General features: G+C 37.3%; 1 protein-coding gene across 5 annotated transcripts; it reads left to right on the top strand.

The window, feature by feature from the left end:
• The first annotated feature begins 21784 nt into the window (after window positions 1-21784).
• On the top strand, window positions 21785-25229 carry LOC123887205 (D-aminoacyl-tRNA deacylase). 5 transcript variants are annotated; one of them, XM_045936484.1, is made up of 6 exons: window positions 21786-22068; window positions 22147-22280; window positions 23273-23413; window positions 24546-24571; window positions 24659-24714; window positions 24790-25229. In XM_045936484.1, the coding sequence occupies exons 1-6, from the start codon at window positions 21824-21826 to the stop codon at window positions 24815-24817; spliced, it is 630 nt and encodes a 209-aa protein (XP_045792440.1). In that variant the 5' UTR covers window positions 21786-21823; the 3' UTR covers window positions 24818-25229. The 5 variants fall into 5 exon arrangements, with proteins under 5 accessions (XP_045792443.1, XP_045792440.1, XP_045792441.1 ...); XM_045936485.1 differs by having other exon boundaries at window positions 21790-22068; window positions 22147-22244; XM_045936487.1 differs by having other exon boundaries at window positions 21785-22068; window positions 23273-23378; window positions 24659-25229.
• Window positions 25230-25381: the final 152 nt, after the last annotated feature.

Genomic DNA, 25381 nt, shown 5'->3' with positions numbered 1-25381 from the left:
AGAATCAGATTCAGAAGTTACAGATGAGGTATTTTCTGACTGTTCTAAAACTCAACTTATAACAGCTCTTAACAAAGTTATTGAGAAACATCTCAGAGTGTTAAGCAAACAAAAAGCTTTACAAGAAAGGCTTAATGCTCTGAGTGAACAGGAAGGTCATTTTCAAGGTCTATATCAAGAAACTCTGAACAGAGTAAATGACTTTGAAAAAGGCTGTGCTGTTTGTCACAAACCTATTGATGAGCAGGAATTGGCTCTTCAACAGTTTGTGCATCTCAACTTTGGAAAGAGCAAAGCTGCAAATTTAATTTATAATGTCATGAGACATATAGGAGAAGGAATTGGCTATGAATATGGTAGAACATATTCAAAGCTTTGCCAAAAAGGTTGGAAAATCTTGGGTTTATTATGTTGTTCCACAAAGTGAAGAGGGAAAGAATTTTGGTACTCTGGGAAATGAGGATGATAATCTGAGAAAATTAGAAGCTGACAGCTCAGAGGAACCAAGCTCCTCAGGATCTGGGAAGAAAAGTTCAGAAGATAGGAGTTATTCAGAACCTGAGAATATTAGTTCAGATGTTCTGAAAACTTCAAAATCTGAGACTTCAACTTCTAGAACCAAAGGAACTTCAGTACCTGAGGCAAGTCAATCTAAAAGCTCAGAAGTTTTTAAAAGAAAAAAATCAAACTCCAAACCTCAGAGGCAATACAGGACTCAGATTATTTATGATTCTAGAGTCAGTAGATATAACCAATCAGAACAATGGATTGGTGATAGATACAAATTCTGGAATCATAAACAATCCAAATCCTCGAATAATAACAACTCTCAAACAAAGAAAAAGTTTCAAAAGAGTTATTATTCCAAATCAAAATCTTTCTCTAACACTCAGCAACATAGTAAGCATTTGTGGACTAACAAGCGTGGACCCAGAAGAAAATGGGTACCAAAAGCTGAAATAATGTACCATTCAGATTTACCAACTAGGAAAGGATATGTCCTGCCTAGAGCATGGAAACAAGTCCAATGCAGAGGAAGAAGGGCTTATGTCCTAGACAAATGGCTGACAAGTTCTCAAGTTCGCAATCAGAACTTGAGAAATGAAGAGGAAGAATACTGGGATGACTTTATCATTAACTATGATGAAGAGTTCTACCGCAATGATTAAGTTGTTTCTCATACAGCCTACCACTCAAGGAGGTATCATGAATCACTCATGGTATCTGGACAGTGGATGCTCGAGGCATATGACTGGTGACAAACGACTATTTTCTAAGTTAACTCTGAAAGAATGAGGCTCTGTTGGCTTTGGAGGAAATCAAAAGGGAAAGATAATAGGTACAGGTACAGTAGGTAACTCTTCCCTTTCTATTAATGATGTTTGGTTAGTTGATGGACTCAAACATAACCTATTGAGCATAAGTCAATTTTGCGACAATGGTTATATAGTTGTCTTTAATAAGGAATCATGTACTGTAACTAAACAATCTGATAACTCCATTGTATTCAAAGGTATGAGAAAGAACAATGTTTATAAAATTAATCTTTCTGATTTGAATGAACAAAAAGTGGTGTGTCTTTTGACCTTGAGTGAAGAAAAATGGATCTGGCATAAAAGGTTAGGCCATGCTAACTGGAGGTTAATCTCTAAGATTAGCAAGCTTGACATTGTCAGAGGTCTACCTAAAATTAAATATCACTCAAACACACTTTGTGGTTCTTGTCAAAAAGGAAAAATTACAAAATCTTCTTTTAAACCTAAAAACATTGTTTCTACCTCAAGACCATTGGAACTTCTTCACATTGATTTGTTTGGGCCAGTTAACACTGCCTCTATCAATGGAAAGAAATATGGATTAGTAATTGTTGATGATTACAGTAGATGGACTTGGGTGAAATTCCTAAGAACAAAAGATGAAGCTTATGATGAGTTTAGCATCTTCTGCAAACAAATTCAAAATGAAAAAGGTTACACTATTTTAAAAGTTAGAAGTGATCATGGTGGAGAATTTGAAAATGAACCTTTTGAAAACTTTTGTGAAAAATATGGCATCTTGCATGAATTCTCTTCTCCTAGAACTCCTCAACAAAATGGGGTTGTAGAAAGGAAAAATAGAACTCTGCAAGAAATGGCAAGAACCATGATGCATGAAACTAATGTAGCAAAGTTTTTATGGGCAGAAGCTGTAAACACAACATGTTATGTTCAAAATAGAATCTATATCAGATCTAAGTTGAACAAAACTGCTTATGAATTGTTCAAAGGAAGAAAACCTGACATTTCTTATTTTCATCAGTTTGGATGTACTTGTTACATTCTAAACAACAAAGTCCATCTAAAGAAATTTGATGCTAGAGGTTATAAGGGTATCTTTATAGGATACTCTGAACGCTCAAAAACATACAGACTGTATATTTCTGAAACACATACTGTGGAAGAAACTATGCATGTCAAGTTTGATGACAAAGAGTGTGACCAAGTGTCAGAGCTTGTGGAAGGTTTGTCTAGATTTCAGGTATCAGAGGATCAGTATTCAGATATTCCAAACTACTCAGAACATCCATTCACTGAAGAACCTCTGAACATGACAGTTCCTACAGACCCTGAACATCAAAGCAATGAAGCAGCTGTTGAACCTGCGGTTGATGAGTCTGAAGATGATGAACCCCATAGAAACACTTTCAAATACAAATCATCACATCCAGAGGAACTGATCTTAGGCAACAAAGATAGTCCAAGAAAGACAAGATCTCAACTGAGAAATGAGGAATCTTTAGTTGGTCTTATATCAATGATGGAACCTTCAAAAGTTGATGAAGCTCTGCAAGATGACGCTTAGATAGTGGCAATGCAAGAAGAGCTGAATCAATTTCAAAGGAATGATGTATGGACTCTAGTGCCCAAACCTTCACACAAGAACATTATTGGAACAAAATGGGTATTCAGAAACAAGCTGAATGAACAAGGTGAAGTGGTAAGAAACAAGGCTAGACTGGTTGCACAAGGTTATAGTCAGGAAGAGGGGATTGACTATACTGAAACCTTTGCACCAGTAGCTAGACTTGAAGCTATCAGGTTACTTCTATCTTATGCTGTTAATCATGGAATAACTCTGTATCAGATGGATGTTAAAAGTGCCTTCTTAAATGGTTTCATTTCTGAAGAAGTGTATGTTAAACAACCTCCTGGTTTTGAAGATGTCTCAAACCCAAAACATTTGAAGAAATCACTGTATGGTCTGAAACAAGCTCCAAGAGCTTGGTATGATAGACTCAGTAATTTCCTTCTTGAAAAGGGTTTTGAGAAAGGGAAGGTTGACTGCACACTCTTTAGAAAAACAACCAAAGAAGATATTTTAATCATTCAAATATATGTTGATGATATTATTTTTGGTTCAAATAATGCTTCCTTGTGCAAGAATTTTCTAAGATAATGCAGGATGAATTTGAAATGAGCATGATGGGAGAATTGAAGTTCTTCCTTGGAATTCAAATTAATCAGAAGAAGGAAGGAACTTATGTTCATCAATCAAAATACACAAAAGAACTTCTGAAGAAGTTCAACTTAGATGATTGCAAGATAATGAACACTCCCATGCATTCAACTACCAACATGAGCAAGACAGAAGATGAAGGAAAAGTAGACCAAAAAGGCTACAGAGGTATGATTGGTTCCTTACTCTATCTAACAGCCTCTAGGCCAGATATTTTATTCAGTATTTGCTTATGTGCAAGATTCCAGTCAGATCCTAGAGAATCTCATCTTACTACTGTAAAGAGAATCTTCAAGTATCTGAAAGGAACAACTAATCTTGGACTTCTCTATAAGAAATCCAATGATTATGTGCTAAATGGATTTTGTGATGCTGACTATGCCGGAGATAAAATTGAAAGAAAATCCACAAGTGGCAATTGTCAATTTGTTGGTGAAAACCTTATCTCCTGGGCTAGTAAAAGACAAACTACCATAGCTTTGTCTACAGCAGAAGCAGAATACATTTCAGCAGCTAAGTGTTGCACACAACTACTCTGGTTAAAATATCAGCTAGAAGATTATCAAGTAAGCAGTCACAATATTCCTTTATATTGTGATAATACTGCAGCCATTCATCTTTCTAAAAATCTCATCCTTCACTCTAGAGCCAAACATATTGAAATAAAACACCATTTCATCAGAGATTATGTTCAGAGAGGCATTATAGATATTAAGTTTGTTGATACTGAAAATCAATGGGCTGACATATTTACTAAAGCCTTACCGGTTGAAAGATTTGATTTTATAAAGAAACATCTGAACATGTTTTCAATCTCTGAATAAATTTTTTTTTTGGCTTCTAAAGTGTAAGAGGTTATGTACATCAGAACTTCTGTTTCAGAACATCTGAGCACAAAAGCTCTGAAGTATTTGACTCTGATGGAATCCTTTCAACTCAGAGGCTCTGACCTATCTAAGTGAAAAACGTTTAGTCTTCACTACTGAGCAGTTATTCACTAAGTTGGCAGTTACCAAGTAATCTTTTACACGTGGCTTATGTGTGTCAGGTAGTGGGTGGTTTATGATGACCTTTAGTATTCAAATTTTTGTCAATAAGCGTAACTTCCCAAAATTTGCCATTTTTGTGTTAACTGTACGCATTTAAATAAACTTACACAATACACTTGCACACTTTTCACTCTCACAACCTACACTTTTATTTCTCTCTAAACCTTCAACAAAACTTTCTTTCTCTCCCTCGTTAGCATCAACCCTAACACTAAACTTCATCATGGCTGCTTCTTCTTCAACCTCAACAACTAAGATCCCTCCGTTCATGTTCAAGAATCTTCAAATAGTTGGGAACGAGATGGAATTTCCTGAATCTCAACTAACTCTACTTCATGAGAAGATGGTCGACTTTGAAAGTTTGAAAGCAAATGGTTTTGATGTGAAGCCTTACTTCTCTGCTCAGGGTTGGGATAAATATTTTGATATGTTGAATGGTCCTATCTACCCAGATCTCTTGAAGAAATTCTGGATGAAAGCTAGAGTTTTTACCAAGTTCGAAGCTAAGCAAGAAGAACTTGCAGCTATTGAAAGGAATCCTAGTTTAAAAGGAAAAACTAGGAAGGAGATGGGTTTATTGGAGTTTACTGGTACACAGATTAGGTCTAATGTCTGTGGTATCAATCTCACCTTTTCTAAGATTCATTTTAATGCTCTTCTGGGTTTGGAAAACTCTGGGTTGGTCTTAGACAATTTTGAGAAGGATACAAGGTTTAGAAAAGATCTTCTACATAGGATGTGTGTGGATATGGAGCTGAAGGGAAAGGTTAAAGGTTTGACGGATGAATGCAGAGTTTTATTCAAGATAATTTTGTCCTCTATCAGTCCAAGAGTGGGTGGTACTGATACTATCTCCTGGCCTCATCGTCATCTGATATACTTTCTTCTGACTAAAAAAAAAGTAAATCTAGGAGATTATTTCTTTGAGAGGATCTGTGAAGCCATCTTCTTAAGCAAGTCTCAGAGGAAAACAACTATTGTTTATCCTAGACTGATTTCAGATCTTCTCTTTCAAGGTCACATCATAGAGAATCTGAAGAAGTTCTATCCAGAACTTGTGGCTAATAAGTTTACCCCAGAAGTTCTGACTGCCAGTTTTCTGACCAAGATGCATCTCATCAATACTAAGGTGGTTCAACCTGATCAAGAATTCTCAGTTCGTCTTGAAGATCGTCTGTATGTGGATGGTTATCCTCTAATCTCTGAATTGGATGCTGATCACATTATTCAGGATTATCTGAAGGATCGACAAGCTGAAGGTTTTGATGTCACTAGGAAAATGATTCCAAAGGCTCCAGTGAACATGTACAAACCTAAGCAGAGGAAATCCAAGAGGAAAGCTGATACTAGAGCTGTCAAAATGGGCTAGCCCGAATGGGCCGGCCCGCCAAGCCCGATTTTTTCCCGGGCTCGGGCCTTGAAAATCCTAGCCCGAATTATTTCCGGGCTTTTTAGCCCGGCCCGACAAAGCCCGATTAAAATATGGGCTAGCCCGAATGGGCCGCGGGCGGCCCGCAAGCCCGAAAAATTTAAATTAAAAATAAAATAAAATATAAATATAAATAATTTGTTTCGGATGATTTGAAATTAGTTTGTAATATAAATTATAAAATGCCGTCCGCTACTTCTACTTAAGTAGCGGGAGTAAAAATAGGGCACCCAAGAAACTCGTAGGTAGCGGATGAGTAAAAATAGGACGCGCGAGAAACTCGTACGTAGGGGATGAATAAAAATAGGGCGCGCGAGAAACTCGTACGTAGCGGATGAGTAAAAATAGGGCGCGCGAGAAAGTTGTAGGTAGCGGATGAGTAAAAGTATGACGCGCGAGAAACTCGAAAGTAGCGGATGCGTAAAAATAGGGCGCGAGAAACTCGTAGGTAGAGGATGAGTAAAAATAGGGCGCGCGAGAAACTCGTACATAGTGGATGAATAAAAATAGGGCGCGCGAGAAACTCGTAGTAGCGAATGAGTAAAAATAGGGCGCGCGAGAAAGTTCTAGGTAGCGGATGAGTAAAAATATGACGCGCGAGAAACTCGTAAGTAGCGGATTCGTAAAAATAGGGCGTGAGAAACTCGTAGGTAGTGGATGAGTAAAAATAGGGCGCGTGAGAAACTCGTAAATAGGGGATGAGTAAAAATACGGCGTGCGCGAATTATATAATATTTATAGCGGATGAGTAAAAAATAGGACGCGCGAGAATTATTAATGCTATTTATATAGTTGAGTTTGAGCACTAAAAGTAAAAAAAAAAATAAAAAAAGATAAACCGGGCCGCCCGAAAGCCCGACTACCCATACCGGGCCGGGCTCGGGCACTAATTTTGGTAGCCCGTTTTCTATCCGGGCTTTTTAGCCCGGCCCGACGAAGCCCGAAGCCCGACCGGGCCGGCCCGAAATTGGCCGGGCCGCCCGTTTTGACAGCTCTAGCTGATACTCAAGAGGATCAAGTTAAGCCAGATCATCTTGCTCAGAAGAAAGTCAAGGTTGAGCAAACTCTTGCTGAGCAAAGAACTAAGAAGAAGCATGAAGCTGCTGCTGACAAGATTGCTGAAGCATCGTCCAAAAAGCCAATCAGTCTTGATGAGGAGGAAAGTGAATCAGATAAGACTCAGTCTGATGAAGAGACTCAGTCTGATGAAGATACACTTGGTGCCAGGCTGCAAAAGAAACAAGTTCCTGATTCTAAAGGTAAGACTTCTAAGTATGTATTTAATGAAGCTGAAATAGGAGTAGGTTACACTGAACCTCTTAACACTATCCTTCCTGAACCTGAAACCATTAATATTCCCTCTGACAATTCAGAAGAACCTGATTGTTCTACTGATGAATTGATTAGAACAGGTAAACAAAATCTTGACAAATTTACCTCTTCTGATAAAATTCAACAGAAGGACAAACATGTTCCTTCTGATAATCCCCTTTCAGAACTAGAAAAACACCTAAGCTCTGACCCCTTAAATAACCATTCTTTTACTCATGAAACCAACAAACCATTATCACCTCCCAAACCAAAATCACCACCAAATCAACCATCATCTGAACCTCAACCAGATATCTCTCCTGCACCCATTAACTCTCCCACTAAACAAACCTCTCCTAGCAAATCTCCTGAACCAACCTCTGAACCCGCACCATCTGAACAACTTCATGAGCTTAACCCTAACTCAGGTGCTGAACATGTTTCTCCTGAACGTGTTCACACTTGTGCTCCTAGACCTTCAGAGGTAGATGTTGTTCTTATTGACAACTCTGCTCCTGAATCACCAAAACACTCCACTATTCCCTATACCTCTCCCACACCTTCTGACCTTTTTAGTAACCTATCCAATCAGCTTTATGATGATCTACTTAGGTTGTCTAATATTAAGAACAGGTTCTTGGTATGTCATTCTGATGTGGATGTCGAAGTCTCTACTATCAAGGCCAAAGTTTGTCATGCTCTGGATTTGGTTGGTAAGGATATCAAGGCTGTGATTGGTAAGAGGGATCTGGAAGTTGTCAATTTTATGAGGGAAGGTCTTGCAAGGGTCAGTCTGAAGAGGTTAACCATGTTCAATCATGAGAAAACTGAGCTTGCTAGGATTGTTGCTTTGACTGCTAGGGAAACTGCTGATGAGTTGCTACTGAATGTTTTCAAGAATTGCTGGGTGGATTCCAAGTTGTTCAAGAGTTTAGAAGATCAGAGGATTGAATCTGAACGACTTGCTCAAGAAACTGAGAGGATTGCTCAAGAAGCTGTGATGCTGTCTCAGGAAGATGTTCTCATGCTTAACTATTCAGAGGATGATGGATCCTCCTCTGATAAAGGAAAGGCTCCAATGGAAGCAGATCAGCTGAGTGTCTTACAGGAAGCTATTGAGCAACAGAGGGCTGATCATCAGAATCTTGAAACCAAGGTGGACAAGCTGGATTCTAAAGTGGACAACCTTAATGACAAATTCGATATCATCATAGCCCTCCTCAAGAAACCTTAGGATTCTAAGCACTTTTCTGTTGTCTTAATTTTTTGTTTGTTTTGTTTATCTTCTTCTGAACAATTTTCTTATTTTCTCTGTGTTGGGTTTTTGTAGATTGGCTACATTTTGCAAAAACATATTTTAGCCAAGTGTTGAGACAAGTGTGCTGACCCCAAGTGTTGTGACAAATGTTGTTACACTTTGGAACAACACCTGACTCTGTATCGTGCGCGCCAGCTAGCGGGTTTAAATTTCTACTCAATCTTTTGAAGATCTGTTTGAAGAATTATGACAAGGTTTCTTACAGAAGAAGGCGCACGTGTTTAATGTGTTTCATGAGGCAGCCAAACCCTAGTTTTATTTTCCAAAGGAATTATATTTTTGGAAAATATATTTTTGTGCTTCAAAAATATAACTATTATTTTCAGAAATATATCACTGCTGCCGCAATTCTAGAAGCCCTAATTTTGTCTTGAAGCCCAAGTCATTCTACTACTATAAATACGAAGGCAAGCATATGGTTTCAAGCATCTAAAATCGTGTATTACAAAGCGTGTGTTTTTTTAGGGATTTTAGAGTGTTAATTGTGAGCCTATCTTGTGTCTCATTGATGCAAGCTTAGGACCTGAGTGTTATTGAGTTGTAAGTGTGAACTTCTCCTAAGCTTTGAAGTACGGAGATTGTTCTATTGTGTTGTGTGGTTTACTCGCAAGCTTTTAAGCAAGAGTGAATCCTAGTTTCTTAGGAGTGTGTCTCCACCTGTTGTGATTGTGAAATTGAATAGCAGCGCTGTCTGTGTTGCTAAGGTGGGAATTGGGACGGGGTCTCATATCTAGGAGTTCCTAGGTAGAAGGGTCATTGGGTAGTGATTAAGTGAGAAGTTGTAAACGGGTGAGTTTAGCTTCGAAGTAATACTGCTGATAGTGGACTTCATTCCTGGATTGGTATCCCCCAGAGTAGGCTTTAGGCTGAACTAGGTTAACAACTCTCGTGTGTTATTTACTTTACTGCTTGTGTTGTTTTATGTTATTTACTCTGTTTATAGACAAATGTTGGCGCACCAGTGACAACATCTGTCTACAACAGACAAGTGTTGCTACACCTTGAGCAACACCTGTCCACTGTGTGCCAGGAATTTCAATTGGCATCAGAGCAGGCACCCTGTTCTGAATTTTAGGGTGAGCTCCAGGGAAATCGTTTCTGGCAAGGATGGACAAAGAAGGAGGTTTTGTTACCAGACCACCTCTCTTGGTTGGCGCCTCAAACTATGACTATTGGAAGTCTCGCATGATGGCTTTCCTAAAACAAATTGATAGCAAGACATGGAAGGCAATTCTGAGAGGATGGACTCCACCTGTGAAGATGGACAAAGATGGTAAACCAACTCTTGAGTTGAAATCTGCTGAAGAATGGTCCAAAGAAGAAGATGAGCTTGCTCTTGCAAACTCAAAAGCTTTATATGCGCTATATAATGGTGTTGACAAGCACATATTCAGACTCATCAAAAAGTGTGTTTGTGCTAAGGAAGCTTGGACAATTCTTGAAACTGTTCATGAAGGTACCTCTAAAGTGAAGCTATCTAAGCTACAACTCCTAACAACTAAGTTTGAGAATCTAAGAATGAATGATGATGAAACCATTCAAGATTTTCACATGACCATACTTGATTTTGACAATCAATTTGATGCCTTGGGTGAAAAGATACCTGAAGAAAAACTGGTAAGAAAAATGCTCAGGTCTCTACCTAAGAAGTTTGACATGAAAGTCACAGCTATAGAAGAAGCAAAGGATATCACAGATATGAAGCTAGATGAACTGGTTGGTTCACTACAAACCTATGAGGTAGCCACAAATGAAAAGATGGATAAGAAAAACAAAAGTATTGCTTTTGTTTCAAATGCTGAAGAAGAAGATCAACTGAGTGACACAGAATCTGAACAAAGCATCTCTGATGCAATGGTTCTTTTGGGAAAACAATTTAATAAGGTGCTAAAGAGAATGGACAAACGCTCTAAGACAGGTGCAGCTGACATTGGTCGCAACACTTACAGGAATTTCAGAAAACCTGTGACAGATGAGAAATCAGCTCCAAATAAAGGTGTTCAATGCCATGAATGTGAGGGGTTTGGTCACATTAGAAGTGAATGTGGAACCTTTCTGAAGAAACAAAAGAAGGGGTTAACTGTAACTTGGTCAGATGAAGATTCTGAAGGAGAAGCCGATACTGCAAAAGCTATACATGTATTGACAAGTGTTTGCACATCTGACACTGAATCATGTGAAGAAGAACTAACTTTTGATGAACTTGCTGAATCATATAAAAAGCTGTGTCTGAAGAGTGCAGAAGTCTGCAAAGTCTCTGAAGAGCAAAAAGAGACAATCACTAAGTTGCAAACTGAGAGAGCTGCTAACTTGTCCAGAATCTCTGAATTTAGTACTAAATGGGAAGATAGTTTAAAGATCATTGGGGAACAGAAGGCAACTATCATCAACTTGGAAGCTGACAAGATCAAACAACTAACTGAGATAGCTCATCTGAATGAAGAGGTAACTGAATTAAACTCTCATCTTGAGAATTTAAAGAAGCATGTTCTTAGGCTATTCAAAGGAAGTGATCTAGATGAAATCCTGGAAACTTTGCCTGCTCCTAGTAGATCCAAAACAGGCATTGGATATGAATACAAAAATGTTAATAGGATTATGGATTACAACAAAGAAGGGAAATACATACCTGAGATAAGTAAACAACCTTCTCCAAAAATGCATGACAGGATGTCGCCACACCTGGCTCCTAGACAGCAGAGACAAGTGTCACCACATGTGGCACCACATCAGCAAAGATGGCAGAGACCTAGATTTATACCTAGACCTAGAAGCAGGTACCACTCATGGAGATGTCACCACTGTGGAAGAAAGGGACACATAAGGCCTTACTGCTACAAACTGTATGGTTATCCAAGTGAAGTTCCTCAAGAGTCTGATCCATCCATTACTAAAACAAGGATGGAATGGAAGCAAAAAGATGATGCAATCAATACCAAGGAGTATACAGCTGAAAGCAGTGGGAAAGGTTTGATTGCCCATACGTCTCTCAGAGCCTCATCAAAAGAAGATTGGTACTTTGATAGTGGTTGTTCTAGACACATGACTGGTGTTGAAAAATATTTAAAGGAAGTAAAATCCTATGCCACAAGTTTTGTGACATTTGGAGATGGAGCAAAGGGGGAAATCAAAGGTATTGGAAGACTGATTGACCATGGTCTACCAAAACTTGAAAATGTTCTCCTTGTAAAAGGACTAACTGCCAATCTAATCAGTATAAGCCAACTATGTGATCAAGGCATGAAAGTCAACTTTACAAAAAATGAATGTCTGGTCAGCAATAATGAAGGAGACATCCTTATGAGGGGTGTTAGATCAAAAGACAACTGCTACTTGTGGATCCCTCTTGAAGAAGGTAATGTATCTACATGTCTCTTAACCAAAAATGAAGAGGTTAAGCTGTGGCATCAAAAATTAGGACACCTTAACCTGAAGAGCATGAAGAGAGTCATATCAGAAGAAGCTGTCAGAGGACTACCAATCTTACAGATACAGGAAGATAATATCTGTGGTGAATGTCAGATTGGGAAGCAAACCAAAGTGTCGCACCAAAAGTTGCAACACTTGTCCACCTCTAGAGTTCTTGAGTTACTACATATGGATCTGATGGGGCCCATACAAGTTGAGAGTCTTGGAGGTAAGAAATATGTTCTTGTTATTGTTGATGACTTCTCTAGGTATACTTGGGTGAATTTCATTAGGGAAAAATCTGAGACTTTTGAAGAATTCAAAAATCTTTGTGTACAACTTCAAAAAGAGAAAGACTGTGGTATTGTAAGAATCAGAAGTGACCATGGTAAGGAGTTTGAAAACTCTAAATTTGCTGATTTTTGTGCTGCTGAAGGAATAATTCATGAATTTTCTTCACCAATTACACCTCAACAAAATGGTGTGGTTGAAAGAAAGAATAGAACCTTACAGGAATCTGCTAGAGTAATGTTACATGCCAAAAATGTTCCTTACAAGTTCTGGGCTGAAGCCATGAATACAGCATGTTACATTCACAATAGAGTAACATTAAGGAAAGGTACTGCTACAACATTGTATGAACTATGGAAGAATAGGAAGCCTACTGTGAAGTACTTCCATGTGTTTGGGTCAAAATGTTATATTTTGGCAGATAGAGAACCTAGGAGAAAATTGGATCCCAAAAGTGATGAGGGGATATTTTTAGGTTACTCAACCAACAGCAGAGCGTACAGGGTTTTTAACTCCAGAACAAGAACTATGATGGAATCAATTAATGTTGTTGTTGATGACAGTGATACAACAAGTGCAGATCCGGCTGAAGAGACAGATGTCATAACACCTGTCCCAACACCTGATGATGATCAAACTAAACCTGAACCTGATCAACATTCTGAGTCTACTACAGAGGATCCTAGACCAAACAAGGGACCATCTACTAGAACACAGAAGAATCATCCTCTGGAACTTGTCATTGGAAATCCAAATCAAGGAATTGCAACAAGAAGATCAAAAGAAGCAATCTCCAATTCATGTTTCATATCAAAGATTGAACCAAAGAATGTTAAAGAAGCTTTGACTGATGAATACTGGATCAATGCTATGCAGGAGGAACTAACTCAGTTCAAAAGAAGTGAGGTATGGGATCTAATACCTAGACCAGATGGTATAAATGTTATTGGTACAAAGTGGGTGTACAAGAACAAAACTGATGAAAATGGTGATATTACTAGAAATAAAGCCAGACTTGTAGCACAAGGATACACCCAGATAGAAGGAGTAGATTTTGATGAGACTTTTGCTCCAGTTGCTCGCTTGGAGTCCATAAGATTACTCTTGGCTGTGGCATGCATTTTGAAATTCAAGCTATATCAAATGGATGTTAAAAGTGCATTCCTAAATGGCTATCTAAATGAAGAGGTATATGTTGAGCAACCAAAAGGGTTTGTAGATCCAAGCTTTCCTAACCATGTTTACAAACTAAAGAAAGCACTCTATGGATTGAAACAAGCCCCTAGAGCATGGTATGAAAGATTGACTGAATTCCTTGTCAGCCATGGATACAAGAAGGGTGGTAATGATAAAACCTTGTTTGTAAGAGAAGAGAAAGGGAAGCTAATGATAGCTCAGATATATGTGGATGATATTGTATTTGGTGGAATGTCGCGACAAATGGTGGAACATTTTGTGCATCAAATGCAATCTGAATTTGAAATGAGTCTTGTAGGTGAGCTAACTTATTTTTTAGGTCTTCAGGTCAAACAAATGGAAGACACCATATTTATCTCTCAAGAAAAATATGCAAGAAACATTGTAAAGAAATTTGGAATGGAAGGTGGTAGTCACAAAAGGACACCTGCACCTACACACTTGAAGCTTACCAAAGATGAGAAAGGGATTAATGTGGATCAAAGTCTCTACAGAAGTATGATTGGGAGCTTACTATATCTCACAGCTAGCAGGCCTGATATCATGTTTGCAGTTGGTGTTTGTGCTAGATACCAATCTGAGCCCAAGATGAGTCATCTGACTCAAGTAAAGAGGATCTTCAAATATGTCAATGGCACATGTGGCTATGGAATTCTATACACTCATGGTAATGATTCTACCTTAATTGGATATTGTGATGCAGATTGGGCTGGAAGTGCTGATGATAGAAAGAGCACCTCTGGTGCATGTTTCTTCTTGGGAAACAATCTAGTATCTTGGTTTAGTAAGAAGCAAAATAGTGTATCTCTATCAACAGCTGAGGCAGAATATATAGCAGCTGGAAGTAGTTGCTCTCAATTGTTATGGATGAGACAAATGTTGAAAGAGTATAGTGTGGAGCAAGATGTCATGACACTCTACTGTGACAATCTTAGTGCTATAAACATTTCTAAAAATCCTATTCAACATAGTAGGACTAAGCACATTGACATACGTCATCATTTTATAAGAGAGCTGGTAGAAGAAAAAATTGTTACACTTGAGCACATTGCATCGGAAGAACAATTAGCAGACATTTTTACTAAAGCGTTGGATGCAAGTCAATTTGAAAATTTAAGAGGCAAACTTGGAATTTGCCTTTTTGAAGACAAATAGCAGTTACAGCATGCAATGCGTGTAACTACCTCTCTTCACTTAAAGTTACACGCTAATCAAGGAAGTTTTCATTCAACTTCCCACAACCTCCATCAACCACAATCATTACTTTTCATCTATTCTCTCTCTCACGCTCAAAACCGATCTAACTTCTCCATCAACACTTCTCCAATTTCTGCTCTTTTCAGATACTCTTACTCAACAATCATGTCTGATTCTGTCAAATCTTCACCAAGCAAGACAAATGCTGCTCCGTCGACACAAAAAGAAGTAATCAACGCTATTCCTCTTAACTCCATTCCTTTCACAAGTCCAAAGATGCGAAGAAAGTCAGTTGCGAAGAAGGAACGGTCATCACGAGCGAATCTTTCATCTCCCTCCTCTTCAATTAAGAAATCAAAGAAGAAGAGCAAAAAATCGCGAACGGAATCGAGTAAGTCCTATACCATGTCTGAACTGCATGTTGATCCGTTACCGTCTAGTGATGCTCCCACTCCAGTCGTTGATGCTACAGAGGACAATGTTGATACATCTGGTAAGAATCCACCTAATCCAAACTCTGATGTTCCAAATTCTGTCAAAAACCTAGGTATAGAGAAACCTACTGTAACTGATAATTTGGGGAAAAGTACTCCTAACTCCCCTATTGCTGTTAATACTGATGTTGATGCTGTTACTGAGACTAATGTTGATGCCTCTACTGAGTCGCCCACAAAAATTGACACTGAGACACATGTTATGCCAAGTGCTGCAACACATGGCGCTACGCCAAATGTGGTGCCAGATGTTACCACATCTTTGGCACAGGAAAATTTGGTTGACTATTCTGAGTCAGATGAGAGTCCCCCACCTAAGGCTACTGATAAAGAAACTGTTCCTGATAAAACTGTGAATGATAATCCAGAGGTTATACTTGTTAATGAAACTACTGCCAGTGATAAGGCTGTCCCTACAAACTCTGAGGCTAGTGTGGCTAGGAGGACTAGAAGTAGGGTTAATAAAGGTGTAGAGACTGCTAGTACACCTGTCCAAACACCCAAACCCTCTAAGGCTGGAAAGGCTACTGGTAAAAAGCCTGTGTATGGACCTCCAAAACCTGTCAGTAAGGTGGTCCCTAGGTCAGAGACCAAGAAAAGAAAAGCTCCTCCAACTAGTGATTCTGATTTTGAACCAGAGACAGATGTTGCTGCATCTGGCAGCACATCTAGGAAGAGTGTAGGAAGGAAGAAGGTTCCCCAATCTGTTCCCTATGCTCCATTAGATAATGTTTCATTTCATCTGGAAAATGGGTCTGCAAGATGGAAATTTGTATATCATAGAAGGCTGGCCCTAGAAAGGAATTTGAAAGATGATATTCTTGAATGTCCTAGTATTGTAGAAGCTCTTGAGTATGCAGGTTTGATGAAAACTGTGGTTGGTTTGGACAAGTGCTATGACAGGCTTGTCAAGGAATTTTTGATTAATGTGGCTGCAGACTGTAATGATCCAGCAAGTCCTGAATACAGGCAAGTGTTTGTTCGTGGAAAGTGTGTTCAATTCTCCCCTATTGTGATAAACCAATATCTCCAAAGAAGTTCTGATGAAGTGGTTCCTTTAAAAGCCACAGATAATGAAATCTGCAAGGTCCTCACTGGTGGAAAAATTAAAGTGTGGCCAAGCAAGGCAAAGCTATCTGCAACTTCCCTCTCACCATTCTATGCTGTTTTAAATAGGATTGCTGCCCATAATTGGGTACCAACCACCCACTCAGGTGATATTGCAAGAGGATTGGGTAAGTTCATTTATGCTGTGGGTACCAAGGCCAATTTTGACTATGGAGCTTATTTCTTTCAAGAAACTTTGAGCCATGCTCTAACATATGCTGTTGAGAAACCAGTTGCTTTTCCCACTCTGCTATGCAATATTATACTGGAACAACACCCAGATATACTAAGAAGTTCTGATGTTCCTTGCAAAAGGAAAGGGGTGTTGGTAATTGAGCAGAGGCTGCTGGATGGGACAAATGTTGCAGCAGGTGTTGGCACATCTGTCCAGGCTGGTGTACTCTCTAGGAAGCAGATGATTGCAGACTTGACTGAGACCAGCAGAGCACTTGAGGCCAGGAAGCTGAAAATAGACCGTGTGATTGAGGCACTCAAGGCTGAGGAAGCTGCTGAAATGGCTGAGGGTGAGCCAGATGGACAAGAAGGAAAAGAGGCTAGTGAGTCTGAGGATGGCTCTGAGGATGTGATGGAGGACTCTGATGAAAGTTCTTCAATATGATTTCTGATGTTTCCTTATATTTGTTTTCCTATTTGATGTACTTTTGGTGTTTCTTTTGCTGTCCCATTTTTTTGGCAAGGCCCTGAATTTCTAGCACCTGTGTGTGCTCTATGGTCTGTAATAACTGCACACTGATATTCTCTATGCTCTGGTACACTATGACTTCCTATTCATGATGTTTGTCTAAATTGTGGCTAAAAAGGGGGAGTAGTGTGTGTGTGTGTGCCAAGTGTGTGGACAGATGTTCTCACATCTGGAGACTGTTGACTGTTTTGCATGAAATGTTCGTATTGAGGGGGAGTGTGAGTAATATGCATGTACTGAGGGGGAGTAGTAAATATGTATGAATTCAGGGGGAGTGTGAGTGATATTATCTCTTGATCGCCTGAATGTTTGATGACAAATGTTGTGCCAAGTGTTATGGCACCTGACTATTGAGTCCACTATCTACTATGACTGAGAATTTATTTTTCTCAGATGTTTATGGGAATTTATTTTTCCCTGTTGTTCGTATGATGAATGGATGCGCGTTAAACTATTAGGAGTTTATCTCTCCTACTTAGCATCTACTATGGGAGTTTATTTCTCCCTTGTGTTGTTCCAGGAGGCTAGTTGTGTTTTATTCCGCTGTTGCATTGCCTCTGATGCTACTTAAATCTCTTTGAAGAAGTTTTATTATGTGTTACTTTCTTTCCTGGTTGTGTGATCATGTTGACTCGAAGGAAAGGTAATACTGTATCTCTCTATATACTGGTCTAATATTGTTTTAGCCAAAATTTGCCAAAGGGGGAGATTGTTGGGTTTTTGTAGATTGGCTACATTTTGCAAAAACATATTTTAGCCAAGTGTTGAGACAAGTGTGCTGACCCCAAGTGTTGTGACAAATGTTGTTACACTTTGGAACAACACCTGACTCTGTATCGTGCGCGCCAGCTAGCGGGTTTAAATTTCTACTCAATCTTTTGAAGATCTGTTTGAAGAATTATGACAAGGTTTCTTACAGAAGAAGGCGCACGTGTTTAATGTGTTTCATGAGGCAGCCAAACCCTAGTTTTATTTTCCAAAGGAATTATATTTTTGGAAAATATATTTTTGTGCTTCAAAAATATAACTATTATTTTCAGAAATATATCACTGCTGCCGCAATTCTAGAAGCCCTAATTTTGTCTTGAAGCCCAAGTCATTCTACTACTATAAATACGAAGGCAAGCATATGGTTTCAAGCATCTAAAATCGTGTATTACAAAGCGTGTGTTTTTTTAGGGATTTTAGAGTGTTAATTGTGAGCCTATCTTGTGTCTCATTGATGCAAGCTTAGGACCTGAGTGTTATTGAGTTGTAAGTGTGAACTTCTCCTAAGCTTTGAAGTACGGAGATTGTTCTATTGTGTTGTGTGGTTTACTCGCAAGCTTTTAAGCAAGAGTGAATCCTAGTTTCTTAGGAGTGTGTCTCCACCTGTTGTGATTGTGAAATTGAATAGCAGCGCTGTCTGTGTTGCTAAGGTGGGAATTGGGACGGGGTCTCATATCTAGGAGTTCCTAGGTAGAAGGGTCATTGGGTAGTGATTAAGTGAGAAGTTGTAAACGGGTGAGTTTAGCTTCGAAGTAATACTGCTGATAGTGGACTTCATTCCTGGATTGGTATCCCCCAGAGTAGGCTTTAGGCTGAACTGGGTTAACAACTCTCGTGTGTTATTTACTTTACTGCTTGTATTGTTTTATGTTATTTACTCTGTTTATAGACAAATGTTGGCGCACCAGTGACAACATCTGTCTACAACAGACAAGTGTTGCTACACCTTGAGCAACACCTGTCCACTGTGTGCCAGGAATTTCACTCTGGATTTCAAATTAGTTATTTATTATGTTATTGCTTCTGTTGTGTGGTTTGCTTTTACTCATTCTACCTTTACAATTTTTTTTTACTTATCTATAGACAGAAACATAAGAACACAAGCAGATTTTCAAAGAAATTTTTTATTAAAATAGCTGAATATGCTTGAATACATTGGCAAAAGAAAAAGACGACCTAATCCTATTCAGATGGATTCTCAGAAGAAATCTCAGATTTCTCCTCAGCATCATCTGAAGAAATCTCTATAGGCTCTGGGTCCTGCTCTTCTTCTTCTTCTTCTTGTTCCTCCTCAGAAACATATCCTGCCAGGAATTCAGCATAGTCAGCATCTATCTCATCTTCCTCAGATTCAGAATCTGAAGAGATGATGATAATCTCAGCTTCTTGTGGTTTCTTGTCTTCTTCTTTCTTTCTCTCCTCCCTTTCACGTTCTTCATCCTTCTTTCTGCGAAACTCTACGATACGAGCACTAAATCTCTTCATTCTTCTTGATTTCCTTTCTTGAAATACTGTTTATGTTTTGTTGTGAAGAATGTTTGTCAAAAGAGTTCTCTATTTATAGCCTTTTTGGCGCTTAAGTTTTTGTTTTTGAAATAAATTCACCTTCGTAACAATCAATTTCTATCTTTAACTGTCTTGGTTTCCTAACTTTTTGCTTTTTGATAATGACAAAAGGGGGAGTAGTTACGCATTAATTGATAAGTTGATAAGTTTCAAAAAGCTGAAACCACGCTATTGTTTGTTGTGTTATTAAAAAAAGCTGAAACCACGCTATTATTTGTTGTGTTATTAAAGTTGTTTTTGCAAATACTTGTTTTAATGCGGAGACTGAGTATTTTAAAACTGAAAATAAATTTCATAAGTAAGGATAAGTTAAAAGTGCAATTTTAACTTAACCTTATGAGACTTAGGGGGAGAGCTTGCAAACCTCTCGTTCTGAAGAAAAATATGAAATTTGTTTTTGTTCTAAACTACTTAAATCTTATACTAAATTAAAATATCATGGATAAAACTTAAAGCTTAGGCTTTATGAAGTATCAATCTTAGGGGGAGCTTGCAAACCTCATAAACCTAAGAGAAACATAATAAGTTAATTTAACAACAATTGTAAATTAATACTTATGTTTGTCATCATCAAAAAGGGGGAGATTGTTGGAACAAAACTGATTTAAAAATGTTTGCCCCTAAATCTATTAAGGTTTTGATGATAACAAAGTATTAATAAACAATTGGAAGGATTAAAAATTTAATTTAAGTGTGCAGAACTTAGCTCCAGATAAGCTCTGAAGAAAGCTCAGAAGACAAGCATTCAGAAGTTCGCAAATACTCAGAAGATAATGGTCTTCAGAAGTTACAAGCATCAGAAGATGAAGTCATCAGAACTTCTTAAAGTCTGAGCTTCATCAAACTCTGAAGATCTTCTTGAAGTTTGTGAAGATTCTCTTTTGTATGTCAACTCTCCTACCAATGAAGAAAAGGACCTTTCAAGCTTGATCAGAACAGCTACTCTCATTTTGTCTGTCCACAATGGAGAACGTGGGTTATCAGACTTATTAGCTGAATAAGGAAAGTCTTCTCTGCACATGGTCAAAGTTACTGAAACTCTTACTCTGTTTTGGAAACGACCAAACTGCATCAAGACAAGTTGCTTGAAGACAAAAGATTATCTTCATCAACGGTCATCTTTGCAACGACTCTTTATCAGTCCTATATATACTAGAAGAATCAAGTTGCAAAGTAATCAATTATTATTACACGCGCTCGAACAATTCTGATTTGCTAATACAAGCTCTGAACCTCTGAACTAGTGTTTTTAACTCTTAGTTCAAATACTTTGTGCTCATTGTATTTGTTTATTAAGGTTCTCTTAAGAGCAGTTGTATTCTTTCAACAACTTTATTATCTCTGTAAGATTTGAGAAGTCTTAAGCTTGTGTGCTTAAGTGAGAAGTCTTAAGCTTGTGTGCTTGAGCATAGTTGTGAAGTCTCTTGCTTGTGTGCTTGAGCATTTGTAATCTTGTGTGATTATAGTGAAATCCCTTGGAAGTGCAAGGGGACTGGACTACTCTCGTTTTGTGAGAGGAACCAGTATAAATTGCTTGTGTGCTTTCTCTCGCTCTTATCTTGTTATTTTGTGTTATTTATCCGCTGCAGTTGTAGTTGAGTTAAGAACTTTGAAAAAGTTTTAACTTGGCTAAAACACAATTCAAGCCCCCCTTCTTGTGTTTTCACATCTTCAATAATTTGTAGTATAATTAGTGAAGGAGAAAAAAGTCATGGAACGAAAAGGTGATCCAACCAATAGTACCCGTAATTAATGCAGGAAAAAAAAACGTAAAAAAAATTTAAAAAATTAAGGGGCAATTAAGGTTTTAAATGAAGATTACTCTTTTTTTCTTAGATTACTATTAGTATTAGACTACTACTCCCTCCGGTCCTTTTTATAAGGAACACTTTGAAAAAATCACACAGACCAATGAAACACATTTAACATAGTTATTTTCATTTAATACTCTTACAAATTTAAATTTATTCCATGTATACCCTTAATTAATTACTCTTTAACTTACTTATTTTTAAATTCTCTCTCATAATAAATAAGGGCATAAGTGAAATTGAACATTTAAAACATTTGAAAATTGGTCAAAGTTTCTTATAAAAAGGACCAAATTTTTTTTCCAAAGTGTTCCTTATAAAAAGGACCGGAGGGAGTAGTAGATAGATAGATACTATATCCGGTCCTAAATATAAGAGAAAATTTATTTTTTAGATTCATTGAAAATCTAATGTATCTGGTTCACAATATAGTCTAGATACATTAAGTTTTCAATGAACCTAAAAAAAAATAGGTCATGGGTTCGATCCACAGCTAATTGTAAACACAAAAAAAATAAAAATAAAAGTAGAACTAGATAAAATCAATATAATATTTATCTAACTGTGAGGTCAAAGAGGTCCGACCGTTTGACCAAAATTCGGTTCGGTTTTTACCATTTTAACGGTTCACGGGTTTATGTCAACCCCAACTAAGAAAAAAAGATAAAAAAAAAAAACAATGATGCCATTGCAAACGCAATCCTTGTGGCCTTGTAGATTTGCTTGCGTAGGCTTACACAACAATAACAGAAGAAGCAGAACAAGTGCAACAACAGTGAGAGTGAGAGCAATGCGTGCGGTGGTTCAGCGCGTGGAATCTGCTTCCGTCGAAGTCGAAGGTCGCATCGTATCAGAGATTGGTCCCGGTCTTCTCGTTCTCGTCGGAATTCATGATTCCGATACCGAATCCGACGCCGATTACATGTAACTTCCTGGTTCATACTCTTTTTCGAATTTTCGAATTTCAATTTGTTGATTTTATTTACTTTTCAAATTTAACAGATGTCGAAAGGTGTTGAACATGAGACTATTCCCAAATGAAGATACTGGTAAAGCATGGGACCACAGTGTTGTGCAGAAAAATTATCAGGTTTTACTTGGTAAAGTATGCAACCACCACAATTTTCAAAGATTTTGTCAGTGATTTCTTCTAGTTGCATTTTAACACGTGTCTATTTGAATTGTCTTATACAAGTTTCTAACTGCGGATAACTGATAAATTAGTTTATAACCGATGAGCTTATGACGAATAACTTATAGCTTAGAGCATATAGGTTAACTTATAGCAGATAAGCAAGCTGATTGAATTTGAGTGTTTGATAAAATTAGTTGTTGAACTAATTTATAAATATTAGGCAAAATGCATCCATAGGTCTTTAAGTTTTACATTTGTATCATATATAGTTTTAAGTTTGTATCAAATAGGTCCTTAAGAAATGTTACAAATGACAGACTTAAATGACCTATTTGTTACTTAAAAAACTTAAAGGACCTATCTGATACAAACGTAAAACTTAAAGACCTATTTGTAACTTAAAAAACTTAAAGGACCTATCTGATACAAAGGTAAAACTTAAAGGACTTATAGATGCATTTTGCCTAAATATTAAATAACGCAAAATATATGATACCAAAGATGCAATCTATAAGCTATAAGTTGTTGAAATAGTTGTTGAGAGAAAAATGATAAACTATAAGCTTTAATCTATAAGCTAATTGAATTAGCTTATCAAAATAAGTTATAAGCTATAAGCTCGTGAGTAAAAATGCTGCCAAAGATGTAATTTTTTTTTGTCATGAGTTTATAAGCTATGAGCTCAAAATATGACTTTGTCAAACAGAGCCACAAGCACTTATGAAACTGATTGCGAGATTTATGAAAATAACTTGTGACATGTCCATAACCTATTTTTAGTTTATTTCTATAAGCTCTTTAAGATTGCTTATTTTATGACATGAGCTTATAGCTTACTATGGAAATGGTTTTAGTTTATTTAGCTTTTGTTATAGAAATAGTTTATTTCTTTCTACAAGTGTTTGTATGATAAATGCTTAATTTAAGTATAAGCACTTGTTTAAGTTGTTTATCTGAACAGAGTCTGATTGTTTGATTATGGGTTTGTAACAGTGAGTCAATTTACGTTGTATGGATTCTTGAAGGGTAACAAGCCAGATTTCCATGTGGCAATGGCGCCTCAAAGAGCCAAGCCCTTCTATGCCTCTTTAGTGGACAGGTTTAGGAATGCCTATAACTCCGATGCAATCAAGGGTGTGTTATCAATGTTTATACTTCAATTTCTATTGCCATTTTTATTATTTAATAAAAGATTTTAATTTTGATACATTGTCGGTGTAAAAAGTTTTACTTGTCAACAAATCACATTCAACCATATATGTGACTTTAGAAGTAGTTCGTTAAATTGATACTTTGACTTCTCTTTGAGTAAATAGATATAACAATGCATTGTTTTCCATTAAGGTCTTAAAGAAACAGGTTATACCTACTGATTCGCTCACAATCTCCACGGTGTGTGACAACGGTAGTGTGCAATGAAGAAAGTTAAAAAGAAAAGATAAAGACAAGAAATAGAAAATGAGAGATATAATCAAGAGAGAGATAGGAGCTGTACGAGTAATGTGAAAGAAAGAGGGTGTGTGAAAATTAGGATTCGACTGTATAATCATCTTTATATTGTGAGTTGGATTGGAACCCTTCTTATTTTGAACATACCTCTAAATTGTGTACCCAATAATATCTAGTGTAGTCGTAATTTCTCAACTTGGAGATGTTTTCTTTTTCTACAAGTAGGAATTGTAACCCCAGGGTTTAGCGCGCTTGTACACACAGTGCACCAGCCACTTGCGCTGGACCCTGGTGGTGATATGATCTGAACTTGATGGTTTTAACTAGCGGTGTCTAGTATTAGACAAGTCTCGCGCCTCTGCCGGGTATTTAGTAAACTGCACAAAGAAACAGAGGCATGTTGTATGCAAATATGCACTGTGGTAATGACTAATACTAGCAAATTATTTATTGTGGTCAGCAACAACAACAAAGGCAAACACCAGTGAAATCTTTCCTTTCCCTCTATCAAATCATGTTATTGTTGATTCCAAAATTTGTTTGGTGTGCAATTTCCGATGTCAACATTATTTCTTATTAATGAAGTTACAACCAAGTCTTTTTGGCTGATTACCAATCAAATTATAAAAACACAATTTTGAGAATGTTTATGATTACCAAATTTTTTATGACTGCTCAATTTTTTTCTAATACCCTTGGAAATGCATTTGTTGTTTTGTAAATTGTGTGACTGTGATGTTTTTTGTTGATTCATTTTAAAATTCAGTTATATTTCTCATTCATATTCTTAAGATCCTTTTTTGTTTTGTTTTTGCAGATGGTGTATTTGGAGCTATGATGAAGGTATAAGTTATGTAATTGCTGCTTTTATGGTTGAGAGCATTTAACACTTCCTGTATTAACAGGCCTCACACTCGTGCTCATGAGCAGGTAAATTTGGTTAATGATGGACCGGTTACCATGCAGCTTGATTCACAGTCACCCAAGTGAGTTGATGATATTAGTTTTGAAAATGTGTCTTTTCTGGTATGAGATTGTCATTGACAATTCAAATCATTCAGAAATACAGTTGATGCAGCAAAATCTTGATTGGAAGCTGATTTTGATTTGATGAGCATGAATTTGAATTCTGACTCGTTTGGCAACAAGACCAAATGTAAGAAATTATTTTGTTGTATTCTACTTTGAGCTCTTTCTTTCCGATGCAGTAAATTATCATTTCATCTATTCAGCTCAAAGAATGATTATGTTAGTCCTTTTCTGTTCTGTGAGCTGACAATAGAGTTTGTATCCTTTGCAAAAAAAATAGAGTTTGTATATTTTTTGGACAAACTAATACCTGATGACAGTTATCCCGAATAGCTGATAATACCTGAAGGTCTATTGATCTTATGCTGTGTTATATATTGATAAATTAAAAATTTAAGCCTGTTAACTTTGTTTAGAATATTTAATGTACACCCAATTTTTTTAATAAAGTTTTGGTGGTTCATACTCTCCATGGATGGTTTAATTGTATATTTGTTTGATTTGAATGCTTGATCATATTCACAACTATCCTAGTGAATATACTATGTGCATTGCAATCCTAGTCCAGAAGGTCTGTTTTATGTAGTTGAGTTTTAAACACATATGTATGACCCTCTATGCTCT

This window comes from Trifolium pratense, linkage group LG5 (assembly GCF_020283565.1).
Source record: "Trifolium pratense cultivar HEN17-A07 linkage group LG5, ARS_RC_1.1, whole genome shotgun sequence".
Lineage (NCBI taxonomy): Eukaryota > Viridiplantae > Streptophyta > Magnoliopsida > Fabales > Fabaceae > Trifolium > Trifolium pratense.
The sequence above is the reverse complement of the archived record's forward strand: the minus strand, read 5'-3'. Positions and strand labels throughout refer to the sequence as shown.

Coding starts and splice junctions, on each gene's coding strand:
- LOC123887205 (XM_045936484.1), top strand. CDS start 21,824: ATGATGCCATTGCAAACGCAATCCTTGTGGCCTTGTAGATTTGCTTGC. Junction 23,414..24,545: donor TAACTCCGATGCAATCAAGG/GTGTGTTATCAA, acceptor TTGTTTTTGCAG/ATGGTGTATTTGGAGCTATG. Junction 24,715..24,789: donor CTTGATTCACAGTCACCCAA/GTGAGTTGATGA, acceptor CAAATCATTCAG/AAATACAGTTGATGCAGCAA.